At 35.6% G+C, this 20,500-nt stretch overlaps 1 protein-coding gene and 1 non-coding gene across 3 annotated transcripts in view; one reads left to right on the top strand and one right to left on the bottom strand.

Annotated features, from left to right (window-relative positions):
- SLC30A7 (solute carrier family 30 member 7) overlaps positions 1-20,500 on the bottom strand; it is an 81,266-nt gene that overhangs the window by 15,881 nt on the left and 44,885 nt on the right. For both annotated transcript variants that reach the window (XM_067727050.1, XM_067727049.1), the window contains exon 9: positions 4,523-4,613. In XM_067727050.1, coding sequence (XP_067583151.1) covers positions 4,523-4,613 — 91 coding nt within the window. The remainder of the gene's footprint in view (positions 1-4,522; positions 4,614-20,500) is intronic.
- LOC137220288 (U6 spliceosomal RNA) lies at positions 1,391-1,496 on the top strand. Its single transcript, XR_010941597.1, has one exon. It is a non-coding gene; the product is annotated as a U6 spliceosomal RNA (small nuclear RNA).

Below are 20,500 nucleotides of genomic sequence, written 5' to 3'. Positions count from 1 at the left end.
TAAGTAGAACATGCAGTTCAAACCTGTGTCGTTCAAGGGTCAACTGTACATCGATCAGAAGACAAATATAAATACAAATGAGCTAAGAAATTAGGAAAAAAACAAAAAAGTCAACTTAAGAAATAAAAAGGAAGGAAATAAAGGATGGAAATCAATGATCCACAAATTTAGAAATGACAGAGTTCACAATATCAAAAAACTAGTTCTCTGAAAAGATTAACAAGCTAGAGTCAGTGTTTCGTACGTAATGGGGGCATGTTTTAGACAGGATGATTCTTCATCGTGTACACGTGTCAGAAACTACAGGATCTTTGCATCCCCAGGACCCAGGGAACTACATGCCAACATATACCCTTCCCCAACTCATGTGACAACCAGAAAAGGGAGGGATGTCTCAACGTTTTTCCAGTGGCTCCTTAAGTGTTCCACACCCTTAGGTTGACAACCACTGGCAAGACAAACTCTGATGGCGGTAAAAAAATAAAATAAATGAACATGCAATTAAACAAAGTACAAAATGAAAAAGGAAAAGAACTACAAACAACAGATTTTAAAAACTATAAAACGGAATACTATATGAATGTATCAATATGTGAGTGTACAAAATACTACAGCTGAGTAGGATCCAAACACTTCTCACCACCTCTACTGCTGTCAGGCTAGTTGAAGCCACTTTAGTTTGGATTATTATAATACCTTATTAACTGGTCTCTCTATTTCTAGCCTTGCACCTCTTCATCTATTCTCAAAACAGTAGCCCAAGTAAGAATCTGTTACTTTAGATCAGATGCTTTCACTCTGTTCAGAATCCTCCAGTAGATTCCCACCTTACTCTGAACAAAAACCAGTGCTTTCACAATGACTTACATGGACCCACGTCATGTGGCCCCTTGTTATTTACCTTATTTACCTCATCTCCTACTACTCCTCCCCTTGCTCCCTCTTCCTCAGCTACAGAAGCCACCTCACCACTCTGAAAAGTCAGGCACACTCCTGTCCCAGGGCATTTGCTATTCCCTCTGCCTGGAGTGTCTTTCCTTCCAGATTTCTGCCTGGCCTACTTTGTTTGGGTCTTGACTCAAATGCCATCTTCTCAGGAGGCCCTTCTACTGTTATTCTATGTAAAACTACAATGCTTTTATTTTTACATTTCTCTGGTTTGTTTTACTTTTCAGCATATAATGTCGCACACTACATTACTATGTTATTTATATTGTTTCTTGCCTGTCTCCTCTGGCAGAACTCAAGCTCAATAAAGGCAGGGATTTATTTTCGATTTTTATGTTTTGTATCCTCAGCACCTAAAACTGTAAGGACCTAAGCCTGGCCCAAGTAATTGCTCAGTAAATAGTACATATATGTATATAAAATGAATATAAATTCAATTTTGGTGTTTGCTTTGGTAACACATATACTAAAATGAGAACGATCAGAGAAGATTAACATGGCCCTTGTGCAAGAATGACATGCAAATTCATGAAGTGTTCCATGGTCATTTCACAATGTACATGTATATCAAAACAACATATTGTACACTTTAAATATACATAATTTTCATTTATCAATTTTACCTCACTAAAGCTGGAAAAAATAAATAATAAAATCAGAAAAGCAACAACAAAAAACACAATTTCAAAAATCTAGACAAAAATGAATAAATTTCTGGAAATACAGAAAATGCTGTAATATAAGAAAAAACCAGAAGATATAAAAGGGCCATTAAAAACTGAAAAGGTAATAAAAGTTCTCTTTCATAAAACCCCCCCAAACCCCCAGTCCCAGAGGGCAGACTTTCAAGAAACTTAACATAACCTCTTAGTTTTGCCAGAAAATAAAAAAGAGGTGCTATCTCATATAAGAAATAATCTTGATCCCCAACCAGATAAAGACAATAAATCATAAGCTAATTTCTCTTATGAATTAAATAAGCTAACTCCAACAGTATATTAAAAAATGACGTATCATGACTACGTTAGGTTTATCCCAAGAGGGAAAGATTAAACATCAGAAATTCTATTACTCTTATTCTTCAATTAGTGAAGCAAAGGAGAAAAATCACATAGTCATTTCAATAAAAGCATTACAATTATTTAATAAAATTCAACCCCTATTTATGATTGGAAGGACACTTCCTTAACTTAATAAAAGCTATCTACCCAAAACGTACAGAAAACGCTTAAGGAAAAAACGTTAGATGTATTCCCTTGAAGATCAGGAAAATCTTTACAAAGATGTCCAAATCACCGCTATTGTTCAATATCTCTGTATAGATCTAGAGGAGATGAACTAAGATCAGAAACCAGAAGTTAAAAAGATCTTTATAACAATTACAGCAATTTAAAAGAGAAAGAGGTTACTCAGTGAAGGGGCTAACTACCGATTCCTGAAAATAGTCAAGAAGCCGAATGACCAACTGAATGTCGCAAAGGAGATTCTTCCAACAGATAGAAGTCTGGGCCAAATGAATAATAAGATCTTTTTGAATTCTGAGATTCCCTGATTCTTAAGTAATCTATTTGGGCTGTCAATTAAGAAAAAGTTGAACTTATATTTATCAAAAATATTTATTTTTATCAGAATTTGTTGTGGGATCACTTTCTATAAGCTCCAAAGACACTTGGTGGGAAATGTGAGACAATAACCATTGTGCCCTTTAAAAAAAACTGCTTTTACTAGGGAAAGAGGTCAAGGTGCACTTCCTCTTCCTCTTTCAGGACTCTGATGACACAGTGGTTTGAACCTGATATCCCTCCATACTTTTCTAAATGGAAATGGTATACTGCTAGGGAAACAACACCCTGATTGAACAGATTTCTTCTACCTCCATAGATATAGCAGTACAAGCACATTCCTGCAGTTATCCTAAAGCATAAGTTAAGGAATGAATCTTACAGAAACTGGCATTAACTTTACTCGAATTAAAAAAAGTGGGGAAAGTGTAGCTACAGATGAAAATCTGTGTCGCTCTTCCTGCTCGGACCGTGTGGTTTAACAAAAAGAGCATGAGCTTTTAAAGCCAGAATGATATGGATTTGAATCCAGATTCAGCCACTACCATCTGTGACTTTAGATGAGTTACTTAAATCCTCAAACATCAATTTTACTCAATTTTCCTAGGGAAAGGAAGATGAAACTTACCCTGTATGGTTAATGTGAAGAAAAGAAACAATATATGTAAATCACTTAATATAGGGACCAGCTTAGAGTAGGCGTTCAATAAATTGCCCCTTTCTCTTCCACAACTATGCTGACTGGTCCTACCTTAAAATCATAAAACCACAAATGTCAAATGGGCAGCACTTCACTTTCCCTACCTCAAAAAGGACTATTCTATACCTTCTCTTTTCTCCTCTGGTTACTTCACTACCTGCTGAAGGTTACAGTAGATGTACAGTAGGCATTTCATTTTTAACATATCCAGAATAGAACTCTTGATTTGGGAGGATTTCCCACCCTCACACCTGCATCAACCTCAACAAATGGTATTAGCATCTACCTAGTTGCGATTCAACACTTTTTCTCCCCTCTGCTAATATAATCCATCTCCAAAAACTTATCCAAAATATCTACTTAGCTCCATTTTCACTTCTACCACTGTAGTCCAGGCCATGATTTTTCAGATTAGAACAGCCTCTTAACTGGTTTTCTTTGCTTTCTTTCTCCCTAGAGTTTATTCTCTAATAGCAAGTAGAATAAGCTTTTAAAAACTTACATTTTGTGACACTCTATCTGCCTAAAAGCTTACTAATGCTTCCCAGTGAATAGAATTAAATCTAAACCTCTTAGTAAGACCAAAACCTCCATATGATCTGTCCTCTGCCATTCTCCCCAGCCTTTCCAGCCACTCTTCCCTTTATTATGCTTCAGCCACAATGGCTTTTTTTTTTCCTGTTTTTCAAACACACTAAATTAGTTCCAGTCATAGAACTTTTCGCATTAGCATTTTCCTTTGCTTGGAACACTCTTCTCCAAGATGTTCATGTCTGGCTCCTTCTTGTCAACAAGATTTCAATTTCCTTGAATATGACTTCCTGGATAAATCTGACATAGCCATCCATGTCTCACATGACTTTATTTCTATTATAGTAATCATCACTGATATTTTCTTATTTATTTATTGTTTAGTGCCTGTGTTTTCCCACCAGACCATAAATTCTTTGATAGACCCTGACTACCTTATTTACCATTACACCCCTAATACCTTAGAAGAATATATGGCATAAAAGGGGAGCTCACAAAATCTATGCTGAAGAAATGCTTATATCATCTGCTATTTATATTTATATTTTAAAAGAGCTGCTTGATTTCTAGATGAGGACAACTTCTACCACATTTTCTTTAGTGAAGCTCAATATTTTCCAATGATTTTATTCTGGTTCATATAAATGGCATTCATGGTCAGCATTCAGTCTTGGCAGAAATACTAAATTATACACACATGCTACCCATATTTATAAAAGTTATAACCCCTAACAGCTTGGAAACAACCAAAACCCAATGGTTTGGAAGCTTTGAAACTTACCCTCTGATAGCACTGAGGGAGAGTATTTTCCAAAAGGGGAGGAGTTCGCTGCATTAATATTCCAACAGACTCTCTTAAAAGAGGAATAACACTATAGAAAAGGAAGACATCAAACTTATTAAAGCCACATTCTGACAATCCCATCCTGCAAGAAAGTAATAATATACCTCCCAATAGAATATAACAAAGATTTGTCAGAATAATATGAGGAAAAAGAATCCAGCCATTGCTCCAAATTTTTCATGGGACAAATAAGTTATTCTTTAAAGTAAAAGTAAAAGAGCTAAATGAAATGTATCAATGTATGAAACAATAAACACGCCACCGAATAGTACTGGAGCATCTAAAATTTAAACACAGCAGTCATTCAACTGTCATTTATAATATGACTTCAAATGGCTAGAATCTTCAAGGATAATCTATAAAGCATATCATGGCCAACTGGTCCTTAACGTTTATCAAATATTTACATTCATTTATCTGAAGAGTACTGTTAAGGAAAATACAAAAAAAATTAATACAGCATATTAAGTTCATTTGTCCAGTGTTTTTCCAACCCGATTATATATCAGTCTTCATTGATTATTAAAAAAAATAGAAGCCTGGATATAACCACAGATCTAGTGAATCAGCACCTCTTGTGACAGGGCCCCAAAGTCTGTATGAACTGATGTAATTAGTCCTCAACCAGTATTTGGAAATTATGGCTTTAGGCTACTTGGATGGTTAAATGCACACAAAGCAATTAATAGTGTAATGGTGAGGCTGACTCTAATGCAGTAGTTTTCTAAACCAGCTACATATCAAATTCACCTTAGAGTCTTGTTTGTTGTCATTTCTAACATATTGAATGAGAACCTCTGAGGGAGAGTTGAGGCATCTATGTTTTTAAAAAGCTCTCCAGGGGGAGTCCAATGAGTCAGGGGGTGAGGCACTGCTCTATTGCTTGAAGCAGACTGAGAGGGAAGGTCAAGAATAGCTTCATTACACTTAATAGTTTAAGCCAGTTCTTTCTTTTAAACCTGTAGTATCTCAATATTTCTAGAGTAAAACCCCTCCTGATTATAGCTATAGGAGATAGAGATAAAAACAAAACAAAACAAAACATATACCTTTTTAAGGAAGGTAGAAGGTGAAGTGTACCTTAAAAGATTAGTAGTACTTCTGACAGACAGAAAAGAAAGAGAAGATATTAATGAAGACACAAAGGAACAGGGACAATGCTTGTCTTGTTCACTGTTATATTCCCAAGGAGGCCTAGTAAAGTGCTGGTCACAAAGTGGGCCCACAATAAATACTTGTTGGTTAAATGAATGATAAATGCATAGATATTAGATGTTTTAGAATCTAGATTAAAGAAAGGAAAGGCCCCAGGGAAGAAATTAGGAGACTGTTCCATACTTTGTGTACAGTGATAAGTATTTGGATAGGGAGGGTAAAAACAGGAAGAGAAACAAATAGGAAAATTAAACAGATACTGAGAGATATTGAGATATTTAGAAACTGGTGTCCAGGGAAGCAACACCAAGGGCAAGCTTAGAAAACTAAAAGTGTGGAGAGAATAGCAGTAATGAATATAAAAGCTCAATGTAGACAGGAGTTTAAGTCACATTCAAATGAAATTATTCTTCAGTCAGATAGTGATTTACGAGCCAAGAATAATTGGATGCCACCTTTAATTGCTTCTTCTCCCTTAAAACTCTCATGCTCTAAATCGCCAAGTTCTCATGACTTAACATTCTAAACACTTCTAAACTCCATCCCCTCCCTGTCATTCTATTACATATGTCTACAATAATCTCCGTATCACTTCACTTGGATTATTACAACAGCCTCCTAAATGGTCCCTTTACCTCTAGTCTTATTTCCTTAAGTCTGCTGTGATAGGCAGCTTTAAAGATGGATCCCAATGACCCCTGCCTCCCTAGCGTTCATGCTCTCGTGTAATCCCTTCCCCTCGAGTGTGGGCTGGATCTAGTGACTTGCTCCTAATGAGTAAAGTATGGCAAAAGTGACAAGATGTCAATTCTAAATTAAAGTACTCTGGCTTCCATCTTGTTCACCCTCCTCTCTTGCTCTCTCACTTGCTTGCTCAAAGCTGCCACGCTATGAGCTGTCCTATGGAGAGGCTCAGGGCAAGGAACTGAGAGATGCCTCTGGAGAGGAACTGAGACCCTCAGTCCAACAGCCCAAAAGAAACTCAATACTGTCAACAACCACTTCAGTGAGCTTGGAAGTGGATTCTCCTCCAGATGAGCACTGGAATGACTGTAGCTGGCTGACACCTTGACTGTTAACTTGTTAGAGACCCTGAGCCAGAGCCCAGTTAGCCACGCTCAGGTTCCGGAACCAAGGCAAAGATAATAATGTGTTATTTCAGCTATGAGGTTTTTGTGTTAAGTTCTTATGCATTCATAGATAACTAATATAACCATTCTTTACAAAGCCATTAGACTAATCTACCTAAAATCAGTATCTGACTCTATTCCTTCCCCATTTAAAAAAAATCCATTAAGAGCTCCCTACTGCCTAGCGGATTAAGTGTAAGCTCTTTCACATGGTATATTTTTTGATCTGCCCTCCTCTATCTTCACCTCCTATCATTTTTGCTTCAATTTTAAGCTCTCTAAAACGTAATCATGTTTGTACTTCACTTTCTGCTGTTTTTCCTTTCATGCTCTGGCTCATGCTGCAACCTCTCTAGAATGTCCCTAAACTGCCCTGTAATCTGGCTTCTATTCCTTCTTTAAAATCTCAAGTGTCACCCCTTTTAGGGTATATTCCCTGATCCCAAACTGTCCTCCAAACTGTACAAATGTCCTCTCTGTGCTCCTGTAAAAAATCTGTGATACCTATATTAACACTGGAGGAAAAATGGGTGGAAAGCAACTGGAATCGGGGTTAAGGATTTTGACAGTGAAAGAACATCGGTTATTCCTTCATCTAACCTGAAGAGTAGTGTCTGTTTCTATCTACTGTGCTGTTATTAAATAGGTGAGGACTCCCTGGATTTACCAAAAAGGCAAAGAAAGACAACACAGTAGAATAATAAGGCATAATTCAACCATTACACTTTTTTCTTTCCTCTCTCCATCCTCATTTCTCAGGAAAAAGAAAGGATCAGTCACTAAATGTTTCTATATATCTAATTTACACAATTTTTATGTTTTCCTACTTTCCTTATTGTACTTCTCAGAAAATGAGGCACAAAAATGGTTCCCCTAGAATAACTGTTTGAGAATAAGTTTAAAAAAATTTTTTATACAGCAGGTTCTTATTAGTTATCTATTTTATACATATTAGTGTATATATGTCAATCCCAATATCCCAAATCATCACATCACCACCCCCCTGACAATAAGAAAAGTTTTTCCATGTGCCCACTAAATTTAGCTATTTTGATCATTTCTTCTCCAATCTTTGTCTCAAGAAACTCCTAATAATCTGGAGATATCTGAGGTGGAAAAATCACTCAAATGCAAATCATGAGACTTGGGGTTCTAATTCTGCCATTAAATAGCTTCAGGCAAATAGTATAACATTCCAGAGCATCAGTTTTCTCATCTATAGAATGAGGAAGTAGATTAAATATCTAGGCAATTTCTTCCATCTTTAATTTATTTTCATTCAATAAGAAAAAGAAAGGTCAATCTACAAGGAATACTAAGAGAGAATATATTTAGAAATGAAAGAAAATATAAGTTGCCTTTATATTCTAAACAGCAACAACAACAATGCACAACAGCATCATCAAATAAGATACACTTTGCGAATGAATTTAATCTATTACTAATTAGGTAATCCTGCAAATGGATTTTATTACACGATCAATACAAATAACCAATAATTAAGCACTACATGCTTTGCTTGGCATCAGATTTTCTCGAATCAGATGGAATCTTACTCTAGAGTTGTGGAAATGGAGACCTAGTGCACCAAAGTAACTTGCCCAAGGACATAGCTAGTGAATGGGAGAGCTAGAATAATAAGAACAGGTCTTTTGACTCCAAACTCAATTTTTAAAAGTTCAAGTCAACATTTACTATATGCCTACGATGTGCCAGACATGTGCTAGGCACCAGAAATAAAAAGATAAATAATACACAATGCCTTACCTCAAAGGAATTCACAACTATTGAAAAAGCCTGTAGAGATCAATGGAAATCAGGCAACAAACACTTATTTAGGACCCACCATTTGGAGGAAGGCATATGAATTCAAAACAACTGTAGATTAAAAGCCTGTATCCAATTTCACTTCCCATGAACTTTTGGTGAACGGTTTTTTTATTAGTATGTTGACAACTTACTTTTAAACATACCTTTAAAAATAAAAAGTATAACTTTCAAAATAAAGTGGGGGAAAAAGGAATAGAAGAGAACATGGACTCTACTGTAACAGAAGACATGCAATATGAGTAATGATATTACTTAAGCAATAGTTGTAAAATATCACCTTGCAAACAACTTTTAAAATATTTATTGTCTTAGAATACCTAGGGCTAGTCTAGCTTTCCCTGCAAAGAGCTAAAACACAATTAATACAAAAGAGTTGAGTCCAATCTAAAATAATCCTTAAGGAGATCAGCTTTAAAACATTAAAGACATTCCCTTAATACAGTCTCTTAATAAGTCACCCAAAATAACCATCTACAAATTTATCCAAACCTTTGTTCAAATTTTTGTGTTAACCCACGTGTGTTGCCTCTCAAAGACTGCTACTCCCTTGTAAGAACAACAACAATAACAACAACTAGTATGGCCCTTTTTCTCCTAAAGTTTACTTTCACCTGTGGCCCTTAGTTTGAGGATTCTAGAACTGGTAAAGTTCCATGATCACAGATTACACACTATTAGAATTAACAGAGGGGACTTCCCTGGTGGCACAGTGGTTAAGAATCCGCCTGCCAACACAAGGGACACAGGTTCAAGCCCTGCTGGGAAGATCCCACATGCCACGGAGCAACTAAGCCCATGTACCACAACTACTGAGCCTGCGCTCTAGAGCCTGCGAGCCACAACTACTGAGCCCACGTGCCACAACTACTGAAGCCTGTGCGCCTAGAGCCCATGCTCCTCAACAAGAGAAGCCACCACAACGAGAAGCCCGCACACCACAACGAAAAGTAGCCCCCGCTCGCCGCAACTGGAGAAAGCCCACGAGCAGCAAAGAAGACCCAACGCAGCCAAAAATAAATAAATAAATTTATAAAAAAAGAATTAACAGAGAATTTAGAGATCACTCATTTTAACACAATTGAAGAACCATAATGCAGATAAATATTTTAATAATAAAATTAACGTTAGAAGCAAGCATCTATTTTAAAATAACTAAATAAAAGATATAACTGAAATGTATAAGGAAATAATATATAGAGAGTGTACCAACAGGTTCTTACTGATTTTGCTATACTATAAAATTTGGAATGGTTGCCTACTTAGGTAGAATTTTAATAAAATATTTACATTCAACAGCAGCAAGCATTTCACCAAAGCACATGGAAGCATTACACTAATTTTCTCCAATAATAATTTTAAAATATTGTTAAGAATCTCAGATGTAGGAGCTATATAACTAGGTTATGAAACTGGGGTGGGGAGAAAAAGGTGCTTGCTAAATCACATGGTGATAAGCAATTTAGAACCAAAGCCAATTTCTATAACAATCTCAGAGGTCATAAAAATGTAAAAGGAACCTGTAGAAACTCTGTTTTTGCTTTTTAAAAATTGTGTTTAGCTCAGGAGCTTACGCCCATATTTTTCTGATTAACTATTGTAATAGGGAATCATAAAGTAGATTTTAGCATGGATCTATCTAGCCATAATGAAAGGATATGGGGAAAAAGACAAACTCAGCAAATTCCTGACTGAGCTAAGACTTAGAGCTGCATCCAAACCCAGAAAGTAAGCATTTGGAAACAATTAGAGGTTCACTTCTGGTTGACTAACTCAATTCTAGCTTTAACAGTGAAATAGCATTTTCCTAGCATATATAAAAAGAATGAGTCATTAGGTACATGAGTTCACCAGTAAACATGGTAATTGTTTTATTCCTCAAAACCTGAAGATAAATCAAATTTACAATCATACACTTAAAATTAATATGAAAGCTTAAATGTTAGCAGATTAAATAAGCAACAGTTATTACTCTTTATTGCCAGTAACTTTGTAAATGAAAAAATACTAAATCTTACTTCAAAAGCAGCATATTTAGTGAGTCTCACCATTTCAACAGTACATAAAATTATCTAGCAATAATTATAAACAAACCAAACCAAAGAAAAGGGTATACATTATGAAAACTTTTGAAGAACAGACTGGTGATAATCATAATCATTAACAATAAAAAATTTCAGAGAGTTGAAACTATTACTTAGATCTGAGAATAAATATTAATAATAATTAAAAAATAATTACTGATTCAACTTTTTTGAATTGGCTAATGGGCTTAAGTCCTCCTGCATATTACCAGTGGTTCTTATAATCTACAAGCGTATAGACAGCTGTACTTTATAAAAGAACCCATAAATTTGAAGGTCTAGTATATATCACATACTCGAAAATGTTTAGTGGACCAAAAAACCAAAGAAAATTGGCCCCCCAAAGCAATGTATTCTGCATTCAGACATGGTGGTCCTATGACAAGCTGTAAATATGCAGTCATATTTACACAAATACAATGATTCTGTAGTAAAAAACAATTACCCATTAACCCAGAATTTCATGAGCCTAATATAGAACAGATAACCCAGAACCACAGGAATTGTGGTTCGCCTTATAATTATTCTGAGTTTCTGAAACCTATGGTTTAAATCAATGCATATTTACAGAGTACCTACTTTACTCAATAATGGAGACAGTAAGATATCCTAAAATACCCCTAGAACTTAGAGCCAAAGTCATGAAAAGGTCACTCTTTTCCTTAAACTTCTGGAACTTAGTTATAACACTTAATGCATTTGGTCTTTGGACTGAAACCATTAGTAAATAATGTCGTTAGTAAATAGTAATGTCTTTGTTTAGACAACACTTAATAGTTTTTAAAGTATTTAATAAATTTTTTCCAATTTGATCCTCACAACAACCTTAAGTAACTTTCAGAAAATGCTGGAATCACAGATGTAAGCAAGATAATAAGAGATCATTTAGGCCAACCCCCTCATTTTACAGAAAAGAAAACCATCTCAGAGAGACTAAGACAACTTGTTCTTTGTTACACCCTGGTAAGTGGCAGAGTTGGGTGGGATAACTCCAAGACTAAAGCTCTCTGCACTACACTGCAGTCTCATCATGATTGAGTCCTCTGGAGTCAGAGACCATATTATATTCTTTTAATTCCCAGTGCCCAGCACAGTGTATGGAATATAATAAGTGCTTGACATATGTCTGCTGAATGCATAGTCTATTTTAAAATTTCAAACACTAGAGGAAGATTATTAAAATGTAAAACATCCCTTGTTTGACATGACTTTCAACCCTTCACAATAACAGCTAAATAACAAAACAAGAAAAGCGCCCCTCAATTTAGTCATTTCCCCAAAAGAATCTCCAATAAATAGAAGCAAAAGTATCTTATTCTCTATTCAAGTATAGGTGAGAAAGAATTAATTACACTTAGGCAGAAGCAATCAACATTCCCAGCTCTTTATGTGCAATTTGTTATCTTAATAAAGGCTCTTTATTATAATGAATAAGAATATTCTCATAAATAAGAAACTAAAATCACACCAACAATATAAGTAAAAAAAAAATTACTAAGTGACACATATGTATCCATGAAGAGCAAAGGTGCAAATAAATAAGAAAAATGAATGAAAATTCATAATACCCTGTCCAGAGGGAGGGAAATGGGGAAAAACAATGGAATAAAAGAAGTAAGAAGAGAAGACTTCTCTGGTGGCGCAGTGGTTAAGAATCCCCCTGCAGGGGACACGGGTTCGAGCCCTGGTCCGAGAAGATTCTACATGCCGTGGAGCAACTAAGCCCGTGTGCCACAACTACTGAGCTTGCACTCTAGAGCCCACGAGCCACAACTACTGAAACCATGTGCCACAATTACTGAAGCCTGTGTGCCTAGAGCCTGTGCTCTGCAACAAGAGAAGCCACCGCAACGAGAAGCCCATGCACTGCAATGAAGAATAGCCCCCACTCGCTGCAACTAGAGAAAGCCCGCGCACAGCAACGAAGACCCAAGGCAGCCAAAAATAAATAAATAATTTTTTTAAAAAAAGGAAAAGCAGAGAAAAAGGTGAAAGGATTAAAAAAAAAAGAAAAAGACGAGGACAAAGAGCACCACAAGATATACATAGTTTTGAGAGAAGACTGGAATAAATCTTCTTATTCTTATTAAATATGGTAACGTTTGTATTGAAAAGATCATGAGACTTGGAGGTACCTCCCCATTACCTCTGCAACTCACTGAAAGCAGTGGCGAGGCTAAGATGGACAAAGGCAGGAGATGAAGCTCTTTAAGGAAGTCTGCATTTTAAAAAGTACAGAAGTGAAGAAACAGGATTTTATTTAGGAAAACCAGATAAGAGGGCAAGAAATATTTATTAATCACTTCAGTGACCACAAGTTTTAACTCAGAACAAAAAGGGCTTAAGATCAGCATGAAAAATCCAAGAGGAGTGGGACCAGAGTGCTGATCAAATACCTAGGTTCAACAAGGCTATTAGGAATCTGAGCTAAACAGTGTCTATCTGGTTTTAGGTTAAGCAATTAACGCACAATGCTTGCCAAGTGGCAGGTCTGTTCTAGGCTTGGTATATCTTAACCTATTTAATCCACATATAGCAAATTATGAGGAAGATACAACTATCATTGCCACTTTAAAGATGAAAAGTGGCTTGTCCAAGGTCACACAGATAAAAAGTAGAAACAGGATTTGAACCCAGGCAGTTTTGCTCCACAGTAAATGCTCTTAACTTTTCTGCAAGACTCCTTCCAACTAAGTCATCAGGGTGGCTTTGCTAGTGCTCCCAAAACACCTTTACCCAAAGGAGAATTCTGACATTAGGAAATGCTGACCTTCAAAGTGTATAGGAGGCCTGGACCACAAAAAGAAATTTAAAAGCTCTGGAAAAGATGATCAGTAATAACAATATGAAAGTTTTCTGCCATCTGAGAGCTGACTGGTAAAGTCAAAAGTTGAACAGAAGCAAACCCCTGACACCTAGTTTCTGTTCTGGACCCAGCCTCAATGATAACTTCCAAAGTCACATGTCTGAGAAGCAAACCTAACATAGGAAATGAAAAGCAAAGGAAAAAGTACTCTTATTTGCTTACCCAAATTAAACTTAAAATACCACTGTGAGAGTATAATTTTTATTAAATATCTCAAAGTAGGTTTCTAATTGCTACAGTGCTACATTGGATGCTGACTACATTAAAATATTTAGTTACTGAGGTAGGAATAGAAATCATGTTTTCAAAGGATAAACTAAGCAAGAGAACAGAGTAACAAGTGCAGACTATACCTAGTGGTGGAGAATTTCAAATTAATTACACACAAATTAACAATGAATAATCAAAGGGACGAATAGTTTTTCTTTTGGCAGGAGTAAATTAAGAGTAGAAAAAACTTAATATGCTTTCAACCTTTTAAATTTTACTTTATTTTTTTAAAGGCTAAAAATGTCTACGATTCCGAAGTCAAAAGTATATTTAAAATATACTTCAAAGTCTCACTTCCAATCCCTTCCCTCTGCCTAGAGGTAACTATATTTATCATATTTGTTTTTGGTTTATTCTTTGTGTTTCTTTTCAAAATTATAAGAAAACATGCAGATTATATGTGTATCTCTTCTCATTATGGAAAAGGTAATAGTGCTACTTTTTGCCTATCTTATGCTATAATCCTATATATCATTTGCTACATATCAAGTGCTATTTTGTTTTCTTAACAATACATCTTGAAAATAACGCCACATTACCATATAGAGATATTCCTTATTCTTTTTTTTATTATTATTATGGTAAAAAACATGTAACACTAAATTTATTATCTTAACCATTTTTAAATATATAGTTCAGTAGTGTTAAGTAACATTGTTGTGCAAAAGATCTCTAGAACTTTTTCACACTGCAACACTGAAACTCTTTACCCATTAAACGCTATACTTCCCATCCCTCCTGCCCCAGTCCTTGGCAATCACCTTTCTACTTTGTTTCCACAATTTTAACTACTTTATATATTTCATATGAGTAGACTCATACAATATTTGCTCTTTGGGATTGGATTATTTAGCTTAGCATAATGTCCCCGAGTTTCATCCATAATGTAGTGTGTGACAGACCTTACTTCTTTTTAAAGGCTACATAATATTCTATTGTATGTATGTACATTTTCTTTATCCATTCATTTGTTGACAGATATCTGGGTTACTTCTACCTCTTGGCTATTGTGAATAATGCTGCAATGAACATGGATATATGAATATCTTTTTGTGATCCTGCTCTGAGTTCTTTTGGACATGTACCCAGAAGTGGAATTGCTAGATCATATGTACTCTATTTTTAACTTTCCATAATGGTGGCATCATTTTACATTCCTATTAACAGTGCACAAAGGCTCCAAATTCTCCACATCCTTGCCAACACTTATTATCTATTCTTTTGATAGTAGACATCCTGATGGGTGTGAGGTGATGTCTTGTCATTTTGATTTGCATTTCCCTAGTGATTAGTAACACTGAGCATCTTTTTACGTGCCTATTGGCCAGGTGTAAATCTTCTTTGGAGAAGTATTTATTAAAATCCTTTGCTTATTTTTAAATTGGTTTATTTTGTTGTTGTTGTTGAGTTGTAGACTTTCCTTGTATATTCTGAATATTAACATCTTACAAGATATATATGACTTGCAATTATTTGCTCCAATTCCATAGGTTGCCTTTTCACTCTGCTGATTGTTCCTTTTGATGAGCTGAAGTTCTTAAGCTTGGTAAAGTCCAATTTGTCTATTTTTTATTTTTTTTGCCTGTCTTCTTTGGTTAGTATCCAAGAAATCATTCCTAAAACCAATATTCTGAAACTTTTCTCCTAGGAGAAAAGTTTTTGTCTAGGAGTTTAATAGTTTTAGATCATATGTTTAAGGTCTTTAATCCATTTTGAGTTAATTTTTTTATGTGGTGTAAAGTAAGGGGCCAACTTCATTATTTTGCATGTGGATATCCATTTTCTCAAAACCATTTGTTGAGGAGACTGCTTTATCCCCATTGTGTAGTCCAGGCACCCCTGTCAAAAATCATTTGGCTATATATATGCAAATGTTTACTTCTGGGCTCTTTATTCAGTTTACTGGTCTATATATCTGTCTTTATGCCAGGACCACACCATCTAAATGACTGTTTCTTTGTTGTTATGTTTTGAAATCAGGGAGTGTAAGGCCTCCAACTTTGTTCTTCTTTCTTAAGGTTGTTTTGGCTATCATAGTCTCTTCACATTCCATACAAGTTTTAGTATTTTTTAAAAATCTATTTCTGAAAAAAAAAATTTCATTAGGATTTTGATAGGGATTGCACTGAATCTGTAGATGACTTTGGGCAGCATACACATTTCAACAATATTGAAGTCATCTGATCCATGCATGAGATGTCTTTCCATTTATTTATATCTTCTTTGATTTCTTTTAGCAATGCTTTATGGTTTACAATGTACACATGTTTCACCTCCTTGGTGGAATTTATTCTTAAGTATTTTATCCTTTCTGGTGCTATGGTAAATGGGATTGTTTTTAAAATTTCCTTTTCTGATTGGTCATTGTTATTATATAAGAATGCAACTGGGTTTTGAGTGCTGATTTTGTATTCTGCAACTTTGCTGAATTCTTTTATTAGTTCTAACAGTTTTTGTGTGTATGTGTAATCTAGGATTTTCTACATATAAGATCATGTCACGTGTGAACAGGGATAATTGTAATATTTCTTTTCCAATTTGTATGCCTTTTCTTTTTCTTGTCTGATTGCTCTGGCTAGAACTTTCAGTACTATGGCAAATAGTAGTGGGAAAATTGGGCATCCTTGCCTTGTTCTTGATCTTGGAGGAAAAGTTTTCATTCCTCCCCAGGTGTGGGTTTTTCACATATGGCTTTTATTACGTTGAAGTAGTTTCCTTCTAGTCTTGGTTTGTTAGTGTTTTTAATCATGAAAGGGTGTTGAATTTTGTCACTTTTCTGCATTGTTTGAGATGACCACATCTTTTCTTCCTTCATTTTGTTCATATGGTGTATAATACTGATTGATTTTCATTATGCTGAACCATCCTTACGTTCCAAGTATAAATCTCCCCTAGTCATGGTGTATGATGCTTTTAATGTGCTATTGAACTTGGTTTGCTACTGTTTTGCTTAGGATTCTTAAATCAACACTCATCAGGGATACTGGGTCTATAGTTTTCCTGTTGTGTCTTTGTCTGGTTTTGATATCCAGTTAATGCTGGCCTCATGAGTTTGGGCTTCTCCTCTCCTCTTCAATTCTCTGGAATAGTTTGAAAAAAACTGGTACTAACACTTCTTTAAATTTTTGGTAAGATTCACCAGTGAAACCGTCTGATCCTGGGCTTTTCTTTGTTGAGAGTTTTTCGATTACTGCTTCAATCTCCTCACTAGTAATAGGTTTGTTCACATCTTTAAAATTTCTTCATGATTCAGCAGTGGTAGGTTGTATGTTTCTAGAAATTTATCAATTTCTTCTAGGTTATCCAATTTGTTGGCATACAACTGTTCATAGTAGTCCCCTATAGTTCTTTTTATTTCTGTGATATCAGTTGTAATATCTCCTATTTCATTTCCTATTTTAGATATTTGAGTCTTTTTTTTTCGTAGGTGGTCTAGCAAAGTTTTATCAATTTTGTTGATCTTTTCAAAAAACCAACTCTAGGTTTTGTTGACTTTTTTCTATTGTTTTTCTATTCTCTATTTCATTTATCTCTGCTCTAACCTTTAGTATTTCCTTCCTTCTGCTGACTTCGAGTTTAGTTTGTTCTTTTTCTAGCTCCTTGAGTTGTAAGGTTAGGTTGTTGACCTGAGATCTTTCTTTCCTTTTTAAAAAATGTATGTGTTTATAGCTATGAACTTCCCTCTTTGTACTGCTTTTGCTGAATCCCATATGTTTTGGTATGTTGTGTTTTTGTTTGTTTTCATTTGTCTCCATATATTTTCTAAATTCTCTTGTGATTTCTTCCTTGATCCATTGGTTGTTAAAGAGCCTGTTGTTTAATTTCCACATATTTTTGGATTTTCAAGTTTTCCTTCTGCTATTGATTTCTAGTTTCATTCCACTGTGGTCAGAGAAAATATTTTATATAATTTCAATGTTCTAAATTTTGTTAGGACCTCTTTTGTGACATGACATATCTTCTTTCTGGGAGAATGTTCCATGTGCGCTTGAGAAGAATGTGTATTCTGCTGTAGTTGGGTCAGGCTCAACAACAACCTGTTAGGCCCAACTGGTCTACAGTGTTCAAGTCTTCTCTTTCCCTATTGAGTCTCTAATGAATGACTGGTTGATTTCCTAGTTCCTCTAAGGTACTGAAGTCTCCTACTATTACTATGTTGCTGTCTATTTCTCCCTTTTTGTCAATGTTTGCTTTATATATTTGGGTGCTCTCATGTTAGCAGCATATGTATTTACAATTGTTATATCTTCCTGGTGAATTGACCCTTTTATCCTTACAATGTTTCTTCTTTGTCTCTTGTGACAGTTTTTGTTGTCTATTTTGGCTAAGTATGGCTACCACTGCTCTCTTCAGGTTCCTGTTTGTACGAAGTATCTTTTGCTACCCTTTCACTTTTAGTCTATGTGAGTCCTTATAGCTAAAGTGAATATCTTGTAGGCAGAATAAAGATGACTCTTTTTTTCTTAAAATCCATTCAGCCAGTCAATGTTTTTGAAATGGTATGTTTAATCCCTTTACATATAATTACTGGCATGGAAGGACTTACTATTACCATTTTGTTCAGTTTTCTATCTTGTAGCTTTTTCATCTCTCTTTCACCTTTTTTCCCTCTTTTACTTCTTCATTTGTGTTTCATTGATTTTTTGTAGTGACATGTTCTGGTTCCCTTCTCATTTCCCCTTTGTGTATATTCTATTAATATTTCCCTTGTGGTTATCACTGCATGTGACAAGTTGCTCTTCTTTTGCTGCTTTCAAGATTCTCACATTATATGTAACTTTTGACAGCTTGATTATGATGTGCCTCAGTGTAGGTTTCTTTATATTATATTTATCCAAGTTGAAGTTCTTTACATTTCTTGAATTTGTATATCTGTTTTTCTTCTTAGATTTGGGAAAGTTTCTTTAGCTAGGTATTCTGCACCTTTCTCTCTTTCTTTACTTTCTGAGACTCCCATAATGCATTTGTTGTTCTGCTTGTCCATAAATCCCTCAGGCTCTCCTCATTTTTTTTCTTCTTTTTTTTTACTCCTCTGCCTCAATAATTTTTGTTAAGTCCTGCCTTCAATCTCACTGATTCTTTCTTCTGCCTGGTCAAATCTGCTGTTGAGGCCCTCCAGTGAAATTTTCAATTCAGTTATTGTTGTTCTTTTGTTTGGCTCTTCTCCACAGTTTCTATCTCTTTGATGATATTCCCATTTTGCTCATGCACCATTTTCCTGATTTTGTTTAGTGTCTACCTGTGCTTTCTTTTAATTCATTGGGCATCTTTATGATGGTAATTTTGAATTCTTCACCTGGCAATTCATATGTCACCTTTTTTCAGGTTTGGTTTCTGGATATCTAATTGTTTCCATGGTTGGCTGTTTCTTTGTATGTCTTATTTTTCATTGTTGGGATTTCAGCACCTTAAGAATCAGTCAACTTTCCAGATTTTGTGGTCTGGTTTCATGCAGGGAGGACTTACTCTATATAGCCTGGCTGGAGATTCAGGAGACCTCTCAAGTCTTTTCTGGTACATGCCCTCCCTGAGCTTGCGCATGTAACCTCCTATTTGAAAAAGGATGCTGGCTCCTATTCAAGAGCTCCTCCTGGTGTTTATCTGCAATACTGCTGCCTCCTGGAGCTGTAGTAAATCACAGTCCTGGAGTTCCACCTAGTGTCTGTCTGTGATACTGCAGACTGTAATGCCCAACTGACGTCTGTTCCCAGGGATGCCCAACCAAGGCACCGATTTTTGTCAGTGCTTGGATACAAGCAAGACAAATCTCTCAGGCAGCACCACCCTAAAAGTCAGTTAATGTTAAACTTCTTTCCCCCCGCAGGAATATGGGAATTGGAGGTTTCCTCCCAAACAGTCCACCATGTGCAGGCTTGGGTGGTGGGAGTGGTTATGAGGAGAGAAAGTGGGGAGTGTCATGAATTTCCTGTCAAGCTTCCATGTGGTTGGCTTTCCATTAGCCTGGTGTGCAGGAAACTTTTAACTAGTTTCTGGATTTCTCACAGAGGTATTTTGTCAGTTTGTTGTGTTAAATCTGTCTCCATGGAGGAAAGAGAGTCTAGGGCTTCCTATTATGCCATCTTGCTGATTATACTTCCTGTCTCCCTTTATTCTTTATTTTTAGGGATACACAGAAGTCCCTTACTGATGTACATATGTGTTCTTTCCAATCTTTGGCACAAACACATAAAACCACAAAGAATGGCCTTAAAATATATCTTTATGTATTTTTGCCAATTTATCTTTAGGATACATTAGAAGTGGGACTACTTAATCAAAGGTAAACATACATTTAATTATGCTAGATGTTTGTCAAAGTTCTCTCCACAGAGACAGTACCACTCTCATTTCTATCAGCAATGTATGAGAGTACTTATTTTACCTACAGCCTTGCCAAAAGATTATGCAAATTTTTGGATATTTATCCACCTGATTGGTGAGAAGTGGTGTTACAATATAGTTTTAATTTGCATTTCTTTTTTATAAGTGAGGCTTAACTACTTTTACATGTTTAAAAGTCATCTGTATTTCTTTTCCTTTGAACTAAATGACCTTATACTTTTGCCCATTTTTCTATCAGGCT

This window comes from Pseudorca crassidens, chromosome 2, assembly GCF_039906515.1.
Source record: "Pseudorca crassidens isolate mPseCra1 chromosome 2, mPseCra1.hap1, whole genome shotgun sequence".
Taxonomy (NCBI): Eukaryota; Metazoa; Chordata; class Mammalia; order Artiodactyla; family Delphinidae; genus Pseudorca; species Pseudorca crassidens.
The sequence above is the reverse complement of the archived record's forward strand: the minus strand, read 5'-3'. Positions and strand labels throughout refer to the sequence as shown.